We start from the raw sequence: 18,653 nt of genomic DNA on the forward strand, positions 1-18,653 counted from the left end.
TGTTGTGTTAGTTGCTGCTGTATAACAAAGTGAATCAGCTATGTGTATACATATATCCCCATATCCCCTCCCTCTTGCATCTCCTTCCCACCCTCCCTATCCCAACCCTCTATGTGGTCACAAAGCATGAGCTGATCTCCCTGTGCTATGCGGCTGCTTCCCACTAGCCATCTATTTTACGTTTGGTAGTGTATATATGTCAATGCCACCCTCTCACTTCGTCTCAGCTTACCCTACCCCTTCCCCGTGTCCTCAAGTCCATTCTCTACGTCTGCGTCTTTATTCCTGTTCTGCCCCTAGGTTCTTCAGAACCTTTTTTTTTTTTTTAGATTCCATATATATGTGTTAGCATATGGTATTTGTTTTTCTCTTTCTGACTTACTTCACTCTGTATGACACACTCTAGGTCCATCCACCTCACTACAAATAACTCAGTTTCGTTTCATTTTATAGCTGAGTAATATTCCATTGTATATATGTGCCACATCTTCTTTATCCATTCATCGATGGACACTTAGGTTGCTTCCATGTCCTGGCTATTGTAAATAGTGCTGCAATGAACATTGTGGTACATGACTTTTTGAATTATGGTTTTCTCAGGGTGTATGCCCAGTGGTAGGATTGCTGGGTCGTATGGTAGTTCTATTTTTAGTTTTTTAAAGAACCTCCATACTGTCCTCCATAGTGGCTGTATCAGTTTACATTCCCACCAACAGTGCAAGAGGTTTCCCTTTTCTCCATATCCTCTCCAGCATTTATTGTTTGTAGATTTTTTCGATGATGGCCATTCTGACCGGTGTGAGGTGATATGTCATTGTAGTTTTGATTTGCATTTCTCTACTGATTAGTGATGTTGAGCATCCTTTCATGTGTTTGTTGGCAACCTGTATATCTTCTTTGGAGAAATGTCTATTTAGGTCTTCTGCCCTTTTTTGGATTGGGTTGTTTTTTTTTTTGATATTGAGCTGCATGAGCTGCTTGTATATTTTGGAGATTAATCCTTTGTCAGTTGCTTCGTTTGCAAATATTTTCTCCCATTCTGAGGGTTGTCTTTTGGTCTTGTTTATGGTTTCCTTTGCTGTGCAAAAGCTTTTAAGTTTCACTAGGTCCCATTTGTTAATTTTTGTTTTTATTTCCATTTCTCTAGGAGGTGGGTCAAAAAGGATCTTGCTGTGATTTATGTCAGAGTGTTCTGCCTATGTTTTCCTCTAAGAGTTTTATAGTGTCTGGCCTTACATTTAGGACTTTAATCCATTCTGAGTTTATTTTTGTGTATGGTGTTAGGAAGTGTTCTAATTTCATTCTTTTACATGTAGCTGTCCAGTTTTCCCAGCACCACTTATTGAAGAGGCTGTCTTTTCTCCATTGTATATTCTTGCCTCGTTTATCAAAGATAAGGTGACCATATGTGTGTGGGTTTATCTCTGGGCTTTCTATCCTATTCCATTGATCTATATTTCTGTTTTTGTGCCAGTACCATACTGTCTTGATTACTGTAGCTTTGTAGTAGAGTCTGAAGTCAAGGAGTCTGATTCCTCCAGCTCCGTTTTTCTTTCTCAAGACTGCTTTGGCTATTCGGTGTCTTTTGTTTTTCATACAAATTGTGAATTTTTTTGTTCTAGTTCTGTGAAAAATGCCGTTGGTAGTTTGATAGGGATTGCATTGAATCTGTAGATTGCTTTGGGTAGTATCGTCATTAACAATGTTGATTCTTCTAACCCAGGAATATGGTATATCTCTCCATCTGTTTGTATCATCTTTAATCTCTTTCATCAGTGTCTTATAGTTGTCTGCATACAGGTCTTTTGTCTCCTTAGGTAGGTTCATTCTCAGGTATTTTATTCTTTTTGTTGTAATGGTAAATGGGAATGTTTCCTTAATTTCTCTTTCAGATGTTTCATCATTAGTGCATAGGAATGCAAGAGATTTCTGTGCATTAATTTTGTATCCTGCTACTTTACCAAATTCATTGATTAGCTCTAGTAGTTTTCTGGTAGCATCTTTAGGATTCTCTATGTATAGTATCATGTCATCTGCAAACAGTGACAGTTTTACTTCTTCTTTTCCGATTTGGATTCCTTTTATTTCTTTTTCTTCTCTGATTCCTGTGGCTAAAACTTCCAAAACTATGTTGAATAATAGTGGTGAGAGTGGGCAGCCTTGTCTTGTTCCTGATCTTAGTGGAAATGGTTTCAGTTTTTCATCATTGAGGATGATGTTGGCTATGGGTTTGTCATATATGGCCTTTCTTATGTTGAGGTAAGTTCCCTCTATGCCTACTTTCTGGAGAGTTTTTATCATAAATGGGTGTTGAATTTTGTCAAAAGCTTTTTCTGAATCTATTGAGATTATAATATGGATTTTATCCTTCAATTTGTTAATATTGTGTATCACATTGATTGATTTGTGTATATTGAAGAATCCTTGCATTCCTGGGATAAACCCCACTTGATCATGGTGAATGATCCTTTAAATGTGCTGTTGGATTCTGTTTGCTAGTATTTTGTTGAGGATTTTTGCATCTATGTTCATCAGTGATATTGGTCTGTAGTTTTCTTTTTTTGTAACATCTTTGTCTAGTTTTGGTGTCAGGGTGATGGTGGCCTCGTAGAATGATTGGGGAGTGTTCCTCCCTCTGCAATATTTTGGAAGAGTTTGAGAAGGATAGGTGTTAGCTCTTCTCTAAATGTTTGATAGAATTCGCCTGTGAAGCCGTCTGGTCCTGGGCTTTTGTTTGTTGGAAGATTTTAAATCACAGTTTCAATTTCAGTGCTTGTGATTGGTCTGTTTATATTTTCTGTTCCTTCCTGGTTCAGTCTCGGAGGGCTGTGCTTTTATAAGAAATAGTCCATTTCTTCCAGGTTGTCCATTTTATTGGCATATAATTGCTTGTAGTAATCTCTCATGATCCTTTGTATTTCTGCAGTGTCAGTTGTTACGTCTCCTTTTTTATTTCTAATTCTGTTGATTTGAGTCTTCTCCCTTTTTTTCTTGATGAGTGTGGCTAATGGTTTATCAATTTTGTTTATCTTCTCAAAGAACCAGCTTTTAGTTTTGTTGATCTTTGCTATTATTTCCTTCATTTCTTTTTCATTTATTTCTGATCTGATCTTTATGATTTCTTTCCTTCTAACGTTGGGGGTTTTTTGTTCTTCTTTCTCTAATTGCTTTAGGTGTAAGGTTAGGTTGTTTATTTGAGATTTTTCTTGTTTCTTGAGGTAGGGTTGTATTGCTATAAACTTCCCTCTTAGAACTGCTTTTGCTGCAACCCATAGGTTTTGGGCCATCGTGTTTTCATTGTCATTTGTTTCTAGGTGTTTTTTGATTTCCTCTTTGATTTCTTCAGTGATCTCTTGGTTATTTAGTAGCGTATTGTTTAGCCTCCATGTGTTTGTATTTTTTTACAGTTTTTTTTCTGTAATTGATATCTAGTCTCATAGCGTTGTGGTCGGAAAAGATACTTGATATGATTTCAGTTTTCTTAAATTGACCAAGGCTTGATTTGTGACCCAAGATATTATCTATCCTGGAGAATGTTCCATGAGCACTTGAGAAGAAAGTGTATTCTGTTGTTTTGGGATGGAATATCCTATAAATATCAATTAAGTCCATCTTGTTTAATGTATCATTTAAAGCTTGTGTTTCCTTATTTATTTTCATTTTGGTTGATCTGTCCTTTGGTGAAAGTGGGGTGTTAAAGTCCCTTGCTCTTATTGTGTTATTGTCGCTTTCCCCTTTTATGGCTGTTAACATTTGCCTTATGTATTGAGGTGCTTCTATGTTGGGTGCATAAATATTTATAATTGTTATATCTTCTTCTTGGATTGATCCCTTGATCATTATGTAGTGTCCTTCTTTGTCTCTTATAATAGTCTTTGTTTTAAAGTCTATTTTGTCTGATATGAGAATTGCTACACCAGCTTTCTTTTGGTTTCCATTTGCATGGAATATCTTTTTCCATCCCCTCACTTTCATCTGTATGTGTCCCTAGGTCTGAAGTGGGTCTCTTATAGAGAGCATATATGGGTCTTGCTTTTGTATCCATTCAGTCAGTCTATGTCTTTTGGTTGGAGCATTGAATCCATTTACATTTAAGCTAATTTTTGATATGTATGTTCCTATTACCATTTTCTTAATTGTTTTGGGTTTGTTATTATAGGTCTTTTCCTTCTCTTGTGTTTCCTGCCTAGAGAAGTTCCTTTAGCATTTGTTGTAAAGCTGGTTTGGTGGTGCTGAATTCTCTTAGCTTTTGCTTGTCTGTAAAGGTTTTAATTTCTCTGTCGAATCTGAATGAGATCCTTGCTGGGTAGAGTAATCTTGGTTGTAAGTTTTTCCCTTTCATCAGTTTAAGTATGTCCTGCCACTCCCTTCTGGCCTGCAGTTTCTGCTGAAAGATCAGCTGTTAACCTTATGGGGATTCCCTTGTACGTTATTTATTGCTTTTCCATTGCTGCTTTTAATATTTTTTCTTTGTATTTAATTTTTGATAGTTTGAATAATACGTGTCTTGGCATTATTCTCCTTCAATTGATCCTGCATGGGACTCTCTGTGCTTCCTGGACTTGATTGACGATTTCCTTTCCCATATTAGGGAAGTTTTCAACTAGAATCTCTTCAAATATTTTCTCAGTCCCTTTCTTTTTCGCTTCTTCTTCTGGGATCCCTATCATTTGAAGGTTGGTATATTTAATGTTGTCCCAGAGGTCTCTGAGACTGTCCTCAATTCTTTTCATTCTTTTTTCTTTATTCTGCTCTGCAGTAGTTATTTCCACTATTTTATCTTCCAGGTCACTTATCCATTCTTCTGCCTCAGTTATTCTGCTATTGATTCCTTATAGAGAATTTCTAATTTCATTTATTGTGTTGTTCATCATTGTTTGTTTGCTCTTTAGTTCTTCTAGGTCCTTGTTAAACGTTTCTTGTACTTTCTCCATTCTATTTCCAAGATTTTGGATCATCTTTACTGTCATTACTCTGAATTATTTTTCAGGTAGACTGCCTATTTCCTCTTCATTTGTTTGGTCTGGTGGGTTTTTACCTTGCTCTTTCATCTGCTGTGTATTTCCCTGTCTTCTCATTTTGCTTCACTTACTCTGTTTGGGGTCTCCTTTTCGCAGGCTGCAGGTTCATAGTTCCCATTGTTTTTGGTGTCTGCCCCCAGTGGGTAAGGTTGGTAAGTGAGTTGTGTAGGCTTCCTGGTGGAGGGGACTGGTGCCTGTGTTCTGGTGGATGAGGCTGGATCTTGTCTTCCTGGTGGGCAGGACCGTGTCTGGTGGTGTGTTTTGGGGTCTCTGTGATCTTATTATGATTTTAGGCAGTCTCTCTGCTAATGGGTGGGGTTGTGTTCCTGTCTTGCTAGATGTTTGGCATGGGGTGTCCAGCACTGTAGTTGCTGGTCATTGAGTGGAGCTGTGTCTTAGCGTTGAGACGGAGATCTCTGGGAGAGCTCTCACCGATTGATATTACATGGGGCCAGGAGGTCTCTGGTGGTCTCTGAACTCAGCTCTCCCACCTCAGAGGCTCAGGCCTGACGCCCGGCCAGAGCACCAAGACCCTGTCAGCCACACAGCTGGAGTGCCTTCAGAGTTGGGGAGGCTGGCCTGCAGCGGCTCTCCTTCTGCGCTGCACATGAGAATCACCTGCTTCCTTGTTTTGCCCCAAAGCCAGTGTGCTCCACAGAGAAAAACAGTAGCCTTGAAAATAGTCACAGCTCTGAGATGGCTTTTTTTTTTTCCTTTGTGTTTAGTCTGGTTTCACTTGCTCACAGAGCGCCACGTGCAGAGGCCTCGCACCCGGCTCTTCCAACTGGAGTTCCTAGTGCGGAATGGGTTTTGTCTTTTCTTTTGTTGATATGTTGTATCACACTTGATTGATTTGTGTATGTTGAACCATCCTTGTGACCCTGGCATGAATCCAACTTGATCATGGTGTATGATTCTTTTTATGTGTTGTTGGATTTGGTTTGCTGATATTTTGTTAAGCATTTTTGCATCTATATTCATCAGAAATATTGGTCTGTAATTTTCTTTTTTGGTAGTGTCTGTCTGGTTTTGGGTATCAGGGTGATTGTGGCTTCATACAATGCCTTTGGGACTGTTTCCTCCTCTTCAATCTTTTGGAAGTGTTTGAGAACGATCAGTATAAGATCTTCTTTTTATGTTTGGCAGAATTCTCTCATGAAGTCATCCAGTCCTGGATGTTTGTTTGCAGGGAGGTTTTTGTTTTTTGACATCTTTATTGGAGTATAATTGCTTTATAATGGTGTGTTAATTTCTGCTTTATAACAAAGTGAATCAGCTATACATATACATATATCCCCATATCTCCTCCCTCTTGCATCTCCCTCCCTCCCTCCCTATCCCACCCCTCTAGGTGGTCACAAAGCACCAAGCTGATCTCGCTGTGCTATGCGGCTGCTTCCCACTAGCTATCTGTTTTACATTTGGTAGTGTATATATGTCAATGCTAAATTCTATTTCAGTCATAGTGATCAGTCTATTCAAAGTTAACTATCTTCTCAATTCAGTTTTGGTGGGCTGTATGTTCCTGAAACGTGTCCATTTCTTCTAGGTTGTCCAGGTTGTTAGCACAGAATTGTTTATAGTATTCTCTTATGATTTTTTGTATTTCTCTGGTATCAATTGCTATTTTTCCTCTTTAAATTCTTATTCTGTTTAGTTGGGTCCCACATTGTCTGCTTTTGAATTTGATATAATGAAGTACACTCTTATAGTTTTTCTTTACTTATTGACTATCATGCTTGAAAATTGATCTGTATTATTGTAGAGTTTAACTTTGTGTATTTTTCTCTCATATAAAATTCGGTTTCATATGTATAACAATCCATTCATTTTTGGTGAGATTTGTTTCTATGATTTCGTCTAATATGAACGACCCCTCTGTCAAAGTTCTCCTGAATGTATTCTCATGGTTATGTACACATGTTCCTCTAGGTTATATAACTGTGGGTCAGAGCTGCGTGTCTCTTCCTTTTAACCGATGATTCTTATTTACTCCCCAAATTGACTGAGGCAATTAGTACACCTACCAATAATGTATTGGGATTTAAAGTGCTCAGTGTTTCTCCCACAGCTGAGATTTCCATTGTTTTCTCTTTTGCCTCTCATGTGGATGGACTAGGAGTTTGGCATCATAATTTCATGGAAACCAGGGCATAAAACTGACGTGGAAATGATCTAATCATGATGCTCTATATAAAGGACTCATCTGTGTGCATTGGGGTCAACATTGAGCTGTGCTCCAGCTGGATCAGACTCAGTTCTCTGGGAAAGAGAATTCTACTCATTACTTCCCCACTCTGCCTTCAGCGCGTTCATACAGGTACCACGAGGTTGGCCATGAAGAGAGTATTTACACTAAAGAAAGAGACAAATGCCACACATCTGGGCTTTTTACAAAATGATAAATTCCTAAGCCCATTTACCAGCACAGCAGCTGGCTGTCACTTTGAACGCCAGGGTGTTCCTTCACACTAATGGTGTTCCTGGAGAAACTATACCAGGTGTCATCTGATGAGGAGAGAAGGGCTTGAGGGGTCCAGAGAGAGTTTTAGGGAAGAGTTTTGGATTTATCTGTTCGAAACAGGACCCCAAGTTCACCCATTTATTCAGTTACTTTAATGACATTCTGTTTCTGAGTGAAGGGATGGAGGTCAGTAGCACACACCAGCGAAGGTGGAATTTAAAAATAAACAAATGTATTACATGAAAGTGGGCCAGAGCATGAAGGTGCGTAAGGTGTGGACGCAGACCTGCCATGTGGGATGCACCTCACGGCACAGGGGTGAGAGGGGACGGGGCAGTCAGCGAGAGTCACCACTGGCGGGGAGGGAAGGCACCACGGTTAACCGAGGCCCAGGCCTCCACAGGGACTCCCACACCTTCTCCTGCACCCACACCGTGTCTCTCCCTCCCTGGTCAGACAGTTCACATAACACGTGCTGCAGATTCTATTCCAGAACGTCCTGGGCACATAAGGTCGTGTCCAGTGCTCCACCACTCGGGACGGTGCATGGTTCCCTCTTGTGTTCAGCTCCTGGCTGCATCTTGGGTTCCTCCGTGGCCGTGTGGAGCCTGAAAGAGCAGAATCCCGAGGCCCAGCAGGATCAAGCCAGCCACGCCCATCCGGATGAGATTCTCCACTGTGTAGTCTTCGGGGTGTGAGGCTAGGATTTGTGGACAAAGAGGTCACAGAGGTCAGAGCAGATCTGAATCACCCCAGAATCCTGGATGTTCACCCAGGGTACCGGTTCCTTTTGTTCTATCCTCAACAGGACAGAAACGCGGAGCCCAGCCCCATAACTGAGGACGTCTTTTACTAATCACTGCTGGCGTCTGACTTGTTTTGTGGTGGGTGGATGGTGTCACCTGCTCATGAGAATCATAAAGTGAGGATGTGAGTGAGGAGCTGGGGAGACACGAGCCCTTCTCCTGGGTTCTGTGTCCTCCTCTGTGGAGCCCCCTGTGCCCCCTCTTATCTTACTGTCTCAGACATTCCTGAGGACAGGACCCTGAGCTGACCGAGCTCAGACAGTGCGGAGTGCGGGCCCTTCACCTGAACAGGCGCTTCAGTTGGTAACTGAGGTGTGACCCAGCCCTGCCCCCCAGCCCCAGCACCACGTCCCAAGGACCCTCCCTCACCCCACTGCGGGCCTGACTCCACGGTGGGGAGCTGATCCCCAGAGCCCCCTGGGGGTCAGGACGGGGGCTGAGGGGCGGGGGCTGCTTCTCCCCACGCAGCCCAATGCTCCTGCCCTAAGCTCGCCCCCAGCGTCTCCCTCTTCCCCCCACCCTTCCTCCACCAGCCTCAGAGCTCCTGGGTCCCTGGGGGCCCCCTGCATCTTTGCTGGATTCTAGTCCCTTCGGGAGACAAACCTGTCCCCGCGGAGCTGAGGGGCATTAGATCCTCCGAGAGAGTCTCCAACTGCCCTGGGGTGGCCAGTGCTCCCCCTGAACAGAGAGGCCTCAGGGACTCCCCAGTTGTTGAACTGGGGCCTGCTGGTGGGGGGCTGGGGCCCCCTGCGGGTCCTGGGAATGAGGACAGGAAGGGGGTGGGGCTGACCCTGGAGCCCCCACCTCACTAAACTCTTCCCCTCACCTGCCCTGTGTCCTACCCAAGACCCTCCCGCTGCCCACCTGTCACCTCCAGGATCCCAGGTGAGGGGGTGGAGTGGGAGGGGATGGGAGGGCCTCTGAGGGGCAGATCCCCTTCTGGGTGACCCTCCCTCACAGCCCCCTCACTCACACCCCAGCCCAGGGTGCTCAGGGGACAGAGCCCTGAGCTGAGTCAGAAAGGACAGGGTCAGGGTCCCTCACCCGAGACCACGAGCTCCAGGGGGGCACTGGCGTTTGACAGCAGGTAGGGGTTACTGCTGAGTGAGCTGTAGCACCTGTAGGTCCCACTGTGGGCTGAGGTCACAGGACTCATGGAGAATTCGGCCTGGAAATGCTGACCTCGGTACTTTGATCTAAGACGCAGTGGGGGACGGGCCGCCCCCTCCTTGGACAGAAGGAATGTTTCCTTTGTGCTCCCTGACTGACACAGCAGGGTCACGTTCTCTCCTGAGGCCACCACGGGGCCCGGCTGCACCGAGAGGGAGGGCGTGTCAGGGAACCATCCTAGAGAGAGGAAGGGGGGTGAGGGGCTGCCCGCCCCCCTGGTTCTGAACTGCGACTCAGCAGGGCCTCCCTGAGGCCCCTCATCGCTGTCTGTCTCTGTTTTCTCTGAGTCTCTCCCTCTCCCTGCCCACCCCCGTCTCCCTCTGTCTCTCTCCCTCCCTGGTGACCCCGCACGCCTGGTCCCAGCATCACCACCTGGGGCCCCCCCGGCAGGGCCTGTGCAGAGTCTGGGTCCCTGACCGACCCGCTGGCTCCTCACCTGCCACCAGGACGTCTAGGGGGTCACTGGGGGCCGACCACTCGGAGGAGAGGTTGTGCCCACCGTAGCATCTGTACCGGCCCCCGTGGGTGTTGGTCACCGGGCCCAGGGGGAAGTCGGCCTGCGAGAGCCCAGCCTGGGGCTGCCGGCCAGGGCGCTGGGGGAGGGCCTGTCCCCCCTCCTGGGACAGAGCGAATCTGTCATAGCCGACGTCAGAGTGACACTGGAGGGTCAGGCTCTGTCCAGAGGCCACGACAGGGCCCTGCGGGGTCAGGAGGGAGGGCTTCCCAGACACACCTGGGGGAAGACCAGCCCTGGGCTGTAGGGGCTGGTTCCTCCCATGAAGCCCCTTCTCCCGTCCTGGTCCCCAGGCCTCACTGTCGCTCACACTCTGTGTCTCTGTCCTGTGCTCCCCACTCCCCCCTCACCCACCCTCTCATCTGGGACAATCCTGGGAGAAAAGCATCTAATAATCTGTCTCGTGCCTCAAAGTGCGTGAGGCCAGGGTGGGACTTCCTCACCTGGGACCAGGAGCTCCACGGGGTCACTGGGGGCGGACCACACCTGGGGGGTGTCCCTGTTAAAGCCGTGACATCTGAACGTACACCTGTGGCTGGGGGTCACGGGACCCACAGAGAGCAGGGCCTGGGTCTGCCTGTAGGGGCTTCGCTGTGCATCCAGGGTCCAGGAGGACTTGGGTTCTCCTTCCTTAGTCAGAATGAACCCGTCCAATCCCTGCCGTGAGCCACAGTGGAGGGTCACAGTCCCTCCCGAGGTCACCACAGGGCTCGGCAAGGCTGAGAGGGTGGGTTTGCTGTGGACCCCTAGGAGAGAAGGAAGGAGCTTGTGAAATGGGGCTCACACCCCTCTTCCCTCCCCCAGGGCTGGGCTGTGAGAGGGACACACCCCTGAGAGCAGACCCCCTTCCTGAGGGCAGAGCCTGAGGCCGGGACCCCCGAGTGTCCTCTCACCTGTCACCACCAGCGCCAGGGGGTCACTGCGCTCTGACCAGCCAGTGGGGCTGAGATAGTAACAGTGGTATCTCCCTGCGTCGGGCGGTGTCATGTGTGGGATGGAGAACTTGCCCTTGTCCCTGGGCTCCAGTGGGGGCTGTCTGTCCCGGGGAGCTGAGCTTCCCTCTTTATCCAAACGGAACTCCCGGGCCCCCAGGGTCCCCTGACAGCAGATGGTCACGGGGCTCCCCCAGGGGATCACAGAGCCTGGCTCAGCCCAGATGGTGGGTTTGGGGAGGGTCCCTGGAAGGACGTCAGAGGCTGGGTCACAAGGCATCCTCACCCCCAGGTCCCCAGCTCTCAGCCCCAAACCTCCCAGACTCCCCCTCCTTCAGCCCAGAACCGCTGTTCCCCATCCCCATTGCCTGGGGGTGGCCCCTTGTCCCCCTGAGCAGGAGGGAGCTGGGACACCTGGGGACAGACTCACCTGCCTGCACGTGGGTCCTCAGGCCCACACGCAGCCCTGGAAGAGAGAGCCCTGTGAGAGATTTGCCCTGAGTCCTGAGCAGCGCCTCTCCTCCCCGTGAGCCTCCTGAGTCCTGGGGTCTCCTGACAGAGCAGCCTGGCTGTGGGGGGGGGGGTCCCTCCGTGCCTAGGGCTTCCCCTCCCCCTCCTCCATCTCACCGAGGCAGAGCAGGGCCGTGAGGCTGGGGGTCATGGCGTCTCGTCCCTGTGGTCCAGGCGGTGCAGATGGAGGAGACCACAGTGCCCTCAGGACGGAGACCCGAGGGTGTGTCCACTGGGAGGCTGGTCCTCCCCGTCACAGGGCTGTCACGTCAGCAGCCCCACAGGAAGGGGAACTGCCCCTCCTTGACAGCCTGGCTCTCATTCCCATGACAGACCCGGTGTCTTCCTGAGACGCTCCTTCCAGGTGAGGGTGACCCGGGCGTGCCCTTCCCTCTCAGAGCCTCGCCGTGGGGTCTCCTTCATCCTCAGCCCGTCCATCAGCACGTCCCTGTGGGGTCCTCACCATGGATAGGGGTCACCGAGGCCCTGGAGATGCTTCAGGGAGGATGCAGGTTCCTGCTGCCCCGCAGAGCTCAGATCAGCAGAGATGCACGTTTAACATCTACCTACAGCTCAGTGGAGGTCAACGTGGCAATGAGCACAGAGGAGAAGTTCAGGGAAATAAGGAAGGAAACATGCCTTCTCCCCTGGCCCCGCGGTGTGGGTTTTCTTTCTAACTCAGCTCCCTTCAGGGACTTCTCCCTTTTTCGTGCATCAGCGATCACCCCATCTTCCTGGGAAGAAGCCTCTGAGTCATTCCTTTCTCCTCGGTGCCCTTTGTTCCTTGGGCATTGTCTCCTTATTACGTGCTCCTGTCTTCACTTTTATGGGACAGAGAGCGGGTTAGTGCTCTGACGTGGGGGACAAAGCTGATTGAATTTAAATATTCCTCGTCATCCTCCCCCGGGTACCCTGAGCCCTGAAGTTATGTCTCTGAGCCTCAGTTTCCTCTCCTGCAGCATGCTGTTTGAACCCCACTCTTCAGACAGGTTGTGGGCTCAGTGGTGGCAGGACATGGATGGGACCCAATACTGGTTAATTTCTCGACCTGATTAAGACATTCGGGATGAGCCATGAGAGGGTCAAGGTGTCAGACCCCACAGTCAGGGTGGACGACTGCTGTGCCCACTCACGACCCCCATTTGCTCCTGACACTGAGAAATGCTACTTATGGTGGGTTTTTTGTTGTTTATTTATTTATTTATTTTTGGCTGCGTTGGGTGTTCGTTGCTGCACGTGGGCATCCTCTGGTTGTGGCGAGTGGGGGCTACTCTTCGTTGCAGTGCGCGGGCTTCTCATTGCGGTGGCTTCTCTTGTTGCGGAGCACGGGCTCTAGGTGCGCGGGCTTCAGTAGTTGTGGCACGCGGGCTCAGCAGTTGTGGCTCACGGGCTTAGTTGCTCCGCGGCATGTGGGATCTTCCCAGATCAGGGCTCGAACCCGCGTCCCCTGCATTGGCAGGCGGATTCTTAACCACTGCGCCACCAGGGCATTCCCACTACTTATGTTTTTTATGAAATACATCGGCATGGTCTATTATAGGAGAAGAGAAATGAAAGTTTCTTAAATAGAGAAGGAACCACAACAACAAAAAAGAGGTGAAAGCTTAGTGACCACCAGTGCCTGAGTCCAGCAAGTGGTCATTAGAATAGAGGTTTCCACCTCTGTGTGGAAGGACAGGGACCTCAGGTCCTCGCAGGCAGGGAGGGCTCAGGGCTTCAGGTCAAGGTTGGAATCGGTGTTGCCCCTCCACCTCGTTTGTGGCCAGGCACTGGGATATCTCTGCCCGCTGACCCAGCCCCAAGGTCAGCACTGAGCCGTGTCCTCTGGGCGGTTGTAAAACAGGGTCAATTCGTTATAATTGTACATGGATATCTGTCCCACCTGTGAGTGTGAGGCTCACCTTGGGGTCGTCCCTGCCAGGTACATGCCTAGTCAGATGCTAAGTTTGAGAGAGCGGATGTTGTGGGGCAGGGCGGCTGCAAGAGGTCACCCATTTCCACTCTGGATGTCAAGACAGACCTGGGAGAAACTCTGTATAGAAAATCAGGTGTCTGGGAGCTGAGCATTAGGAATGAACATAAAAGATAAATCCTAATAATGAGAAATAGTGCTAAGAAGACTAACTACAGAGCTAGTAACTTGTATTATCCTATCCAAGGAGATAGAATACTAGGAATATGTGAAACATTTTAATTTAAGCATGCTTACACATCTGAAAAATTAAAGAAGGAAAATAAATTCTGGAAACAGCAAAAGGGATTATATTGCAGAAGTATATAGGATTTTAGCAATGAATTAGGCAAACACCTTACAGGTAAAAAATAATACTTTCATTAATACACTCAAGATATTCTTTCCATCAAGGAGAAGATACAGCTGACGAGCCAATTGTGAACTTGGAATACAATGTTGAGATTGTTTAGGATGCAGTACAGAGAGACTGGAATTAGAAAGTTAAGGTAGATGAGAAATAGAAAGAGAAGGGCCCAAGGATATTGTGAATTTCAGAATGAAGTCGGTGAGGACAATGTCTGCGACAGTATGAAAGGCCAATAGTTGGTCTTTTACACAGAGGTAGCGAGAACTTACAATTGCTAGGGTGCATGTGTCTATACGTGAAATGTGTGTCTTGCTATTTCGCAGCAAAGGGAAGGAAATTGAAGGGAGAAAATGCCAAAAGATATGGGGAAAATACAGTCAAGGAATTAACTGTGAGTGAGGAATTCTATACTCACCCAAATTATCATTAAGGGGCAAAGGTGAAGGGGTCAGCAGGGGAGAAATGCATACGTCTGAGAGACTTGGGCGTGTCCGACCTGCTTGGACTCACATCTCCCATGTGAAACCTTCATGTCAGGCTCAGCGTTTCCCACAACTGATTACGCCTCTGTTTTCTATTTACCTCTAATGTGAATGTACTAGGATTTGGGCATCACAATTTCACTGACACCGTGGCATAAGATTGAGGTGGAAATTACTATGACCTACAGAATAGAAGGACCTCGGGGTCATCTGTGAGGTGCCACAGTTGGCTCTTACTTGTGAAAGTTGATTCTATTCCCAGCTGTGTATCCAGTGCATTCAAACTGGCATCTTGAAGTTGGGCATGAAGGGAGTATTTACCAAAGAAACAGATAATGTAAACAAATCAGAACGTTGAGAAAAAGCGATGTTTTCGTAGAGCTGGTTTGCCAGCACACCACCTGGCTGTCACTTCAGACACCTTGTGCTCATTCATAAATTTATTTATTTATTTATCTTTGGCTGCATTAGGTCTTCATTGCTGTGCGCGGGCTTTCTCTAGTTGTGGCAAGCTGGGGCTACTCTTTGTTGCGGTGCGTGGGCTTCTCATTGCGGTGGTTTCTCTTGTTGCGGAGCACAGGCTCTAGGAGCGTGGGCTTCAGTAGTTGTGGCTCACGGGCTCAGTCGTTGTGGCACACAGGCTCAGTCGTTGTGGCTCGCGGATTCTTAACCACTGCGCCACCAGGGAAGTCCACTTTGTGCTCATTCAAACTGACGGTATTTTGGCAGAAACACTTCCGTGTATCATTTTGGAGGAGAATAAGACTTGAGGGGGTCCAGAGAGGGTTTTTGGAAATGGTTTTGGATTTATGTGTTTTAAACTAGACCTGAATTTCACCCATTTACTCAGTTGCTTAAAACATATTCTGGTTCTAGGCTGAAGGGATAGAGGTCAATAGCACACACCAGTGAGTGTGGAAATTAGAAATAAAGCAAAATGTATTACAAGAAAGTGGCAGAGCACGAAGGTGACTTTAGGTGTGGACCCACACCTGTGATGTGGATATAGCCTCAAATCACAGGAGTGAAAAAAGAAGGGGAGTAGTCAAGAATAATCAGTAATGGTAAGGAGGGAAATTACCACACTTTAATTACAGAAGAGTCTCTACAGGCAACAACCCAGGCATTTCCTGCATGCCAGCGTTTATACCCCTTGAAATTCTCAGCAGACAGTTCCCTCAATTCATACTGCAGATTTTCCTCCCAAACCTCCTAGTCATACAAGGATCGAACTCACCGAATGGTGGGTTTGTTCCCTCTGTGTTTACCTCCTGGCTGCATCTTGGGTTCCTCCGTGGCCGTGTTGAGCCTGAAAGAGCAGAATCCTGAGGCCCAGCAGGATTGAGCCAGCCACGCCCATCCGGATGAGATTCTCCACTGTGTAGCCTTGGGGGTGTGAGGCTAGGAACTATGGGCAAAGAGGTCACAGAGGTCAGAGCAGACCCAAATCACCCTAGGCTCCCTACATGTCCACTCAGGTCACCTGCATTCCATTAACAGGTTGTGACCCTCGGAGCCCAGCCCCAAATTGAGAATTTCTCCTACTCATCACTGTTGACGTCTGACTTATTTTGTGATGGACTGAGAATGTCAGTTACCCCTGAGAACAAAAAAGACAGGGTATAGGTGAGGAGATGCAGAAATGCGTAAGTAATCTCTTTGATCTTGAATGAGTCTCTGGAACTAACCGTGCCAGTCTCGGTACCCGGAGGTGAGCATCTCCAATGTCTCATTTGCATCTAATTAGGAGGCAAAGATGAACACGTAGGGTTTCAATTTGTCCTGAAAGGATGCAGACCTGAAGTGTCAGGGGTGCCCTCCTGGCCTCAGTTTCCCAAGATGTCACTCCATAGCCATCCCCAGACTGGTCGCCATCAGCCCAGACCTGCTCTTCTCCCCTCAGGTGACGGGGGTGGTGGTTGTGGAGCTGCAGCAGGAGGTCTGCGGAGAGCTCACTCACCTTGACCTGGCCCCATAGGCCCCGACACAGCCCTGGGCTTCTATGTAGAGATAACACATACAACAACTACAGCATAAAGGGGTAAGAATAAAGAGACCTATAGATTTGTAAGGTTTCTACATTTCCCTTGAAGAGGTAAAAAACTAACTCTGTCTTTACTGTGTAAAGTTAGGTATGTATCTGATAATCTCTAGAGCAGCCACTTCAACAGCATTCAAAGACTTACAGTTACAGCACCAATAGAGAAATTAAAATGGAATGCTAAAAATATTTTTAAATCCCAGGAAAGGGTAAATAGAAGAACAAGAAAGAGGGGGGACAAAATTTTAAAAAAAATAAAATGACAGGGCTTCCCTGGTGGCGCAGTGGTTGAGAATCTGCCTGCCAATGCAGGGGACACGGGTTCGAGCCCTGGTCTGGGAAGATCCCACATGTTGCGGAGCAACTAGGCCCGTTAGCCACAACTACTGAGCCTGTGCGTCTGGAGCCTGTGCTCCGCAACAAGAGAGGCCACGATAGTGAGAGGCCCACGCACCGTGATGAAGAGTGGCCGCTACTTGCCGCAACTAGAGAAAGCCCTCGCACAGAAACGAAGACCCAACACAGCCAAAAATAAATAAATAAATTAATTAATTAAAAATAAAAACAAAAAACAAAAAACTGTTTTAAAAAATAAATAAATAAATAAATAAAAAATTAAATGACAAACCTAAATAACAGTCTTATCAGTAATAATATTATATGTAAATGGGCTAAACACAGCAATTAGAAGAGCTTGTAAGATTGGTTTAAGAAAAAACCACCACCTACACTATGAAGTCCATAAGAAACTCACTTCTTTTTGTTTTAATAAATAAATAATTTATTTATTTTTGGCTGCGTTGAGTCTTCATTGCTGACACGGGCTTTCTCTAGTTGCGGCGAGGGGGGGCTACTCTCTGTTGCGGTGCACGGGCTTCTTATTGTGGTGGCTTCTCTTGTTGTGGAGCATGGGCTGTAGGTGCCTGGGCTTTAGTAGTTGTGGCATGAGGGCTCAGTAGTTGTGGCGCACGGGCCTAGTTGCACGTGGGATCCTCCCAGACCAGGGATCGAATCCGTGTCCCCTGCATTGGCAGGAGGATTCCCAACCACTGCGCCACCAGGGAAGTCCCAGAACTGTGCCACCAGGGAAGTCCCAGAAGCTCACTTCTAATATAACATGTAAATAGGTTAAAAGTAAAAGAATGACAATATGAATGAACCTTGCAAACATTATTCAAAGTGAAATAAGGCTGACACAAAATGTCGCGTTTTGTATGATTTCACCTACACGAACAGCCTAGAAAGCCAGATTCCTAAAGGCAGGAATTAGAATGGAGATGACCAGGGGCTGGTTCTTAGGGGGCATGGGGAGTTCTTGCTTAACGGGTACAGAGTTTCTGTTTGGGATTATGAAAATGTTCTGGAAGATGGGCAGTGGTCGTGATTGCCGAACATGGTAAATGTGCTTAAGGCCACTAACTCCACACTTTAATAATGTTTAAATGGCGGTAAATATCATGGTGTGTATATTTTACCACATTAAAAAAGTAGAAGGATGAAAAATGTACTATGCAAACACTAATCAAAAGAAAATTCAAGTGGTTGTATTGTTTCCCTTTACCACAAATTACCACAAACTTGGTGGATTAAAACAGCCCAAATATTATTATCTTACGGCTCTTGGAATTCAAGAGTATACAATCAGGTCACTGGTATAAAGTCATGGAACAGGGAGACATTCATTTACTTCATCTCAATCAAGAACCGGAAGTCTTGAAGGCAGTTGAATTCTATGTATTGACCATGTATGCAGCGATGCTGGAAAACTCCTTTTTAATTAGAGTAGAACATCTTTACATTCTTTTGGATTTTCTACGAACACAACTGTGCAGTCTCTTAGTAATACAATATTATTCTTATCCACTTCAGAGCTTCTCGCTTTGTTTTGTTTTACTTACTTGGTTGGTGCTTCCAGTGCCCTGGTGAATACAAGTGGTCATGGGGAACATACTTGGATCATTGCCAATCGTAGAGGAAAGGACCTCAGGTTCTCACCTTTACAAATGATGTCTAGTGTTGATTATTAAACATGACTTCATCAATGAAAGGAAATTCCCTTTTATTTCTGATGTGATTTTATTTTCACCAGGAATTGTTGGTATATTTTATCAAAGGCTTTGTCTGCATCTATTAAAATGATTATTTTTTATTTGTTCTATTAAGGTATTGCATTATGTGATAGATTTTTAAAATTTTAAGTTACTCTATCCTTCCAAAAAAAACCCCACAGTAATGAAGTAATGTCTTTTTAATATATCACTAAATCTTATTTGTGTACACTTTGTTTAGGGATTTCCATCTAAGCTCATGTGAGAGATCTTCCTGTGACTTTTCCATTTATAATTCCCTTGTCAGGTTTTGGTGTAAATATTTTCCTGATCTGATGTGTTGA

At 46.4% G+C, this 18,653-nt stretch overlaps 2 protein-coding genes across 6 annotated transcripts in view; one reads left to right on the plus strand and one right to left on the minus strand.

Moving 5' to 3' along the window:
- The window catches only part of CDC42EP5 (CDC42 effector protein 5), a 73,897-nt gene that overhangs the window by 8,427 nt on the left and 46,817 nt on the right, over nucleotides 1-18,653 (plus strand). The window lies entirely within an intron of this gene.
- On the minus strand, nucleotides 7,959-11,622 carry LOC103014281 (leukocyte immunoglobulin-like receptor subfamily A member 6). 5 transcript variants are annotated; one of them, XM_057533588.1, is made up of 8 exons: nucleotides 11,535-11,622; nucleotides 11,338-11,373; nucleotides 10,869-11,153; nucleotides 10,419-10,721; nucleotides 9,898-10,194; nucleotides 9,336-9,638; nucleotides 8,346-8,387; nucleotides 7,959-8,185 (listed from the first exon to the last, which is right to left on the minus strand). In XM_057533588.1, the coding sequence occupies exons 1-8, from the start codon at nucleotides 11,566-11,568 to the stop codon at nucleotides 8,049-8,051; spliced, it is 1,437 nt and encodes a 478-aa protein (XP_057389571.1). In that variant the 5' UTR covers nucleotides 11,569-11,622; the 3' UTR covers nucleotides 7,959-8,048. The 5 variants fall into 5 exon arrangements, with proteins under 5 accessions (XP_057389571.1, XP_057389569.1, XP_057389570.1 ...); XM_057533586.1 differs by having other exon boundaries at nucleotides 7,959-8,194; nucleotides 8,343-8,390; XM_057533587.1 differs by lacking the exon at nucleotides 8,346-8,387 and adding an exon at nucleotides 8,999-9,047 and having other exon boundaries at nucleotides 7,959-8,187.

Source organism: Balaenoptera acutorostrata, chromosome 19 (assembly GCF_949987535.1).
Source record: "Balaenoptera acutorostrata chromosome 19, mBalAcu1.1, whole genome shotgun sequence".
In the NCBI taxonomy this organism is placed as follows: Eukaryota; Metazoa; Chordata; class Mammalia; order Artiodactyla; family Balaenopteridae; genus Balaenoptera; species Balaenoptera acutorostrata.

Coding starts and splice junctions, on each gene's coding strand:
- LOC103014281 (XM_057533586.1), bottom strand. CDS start 11,568: ATGACCCCCAGCCTCACGGCCCTGCTCTGCCTCG. Junction 11,374..11,534: donor CACGGCCCTGCTCTGCCTCG/GTGAGATGGAGG, acceptor TCTCTCTTCCAG/GGCTGCGTGTGGGCCTGAGG. Junction 8,391..9,335: donor CCTGGAGCTCGTGGTCTCGG/GTGAGGGACCCT, acceptor GATTCTCATGAG/CAGGTGACACCATCCACCCA.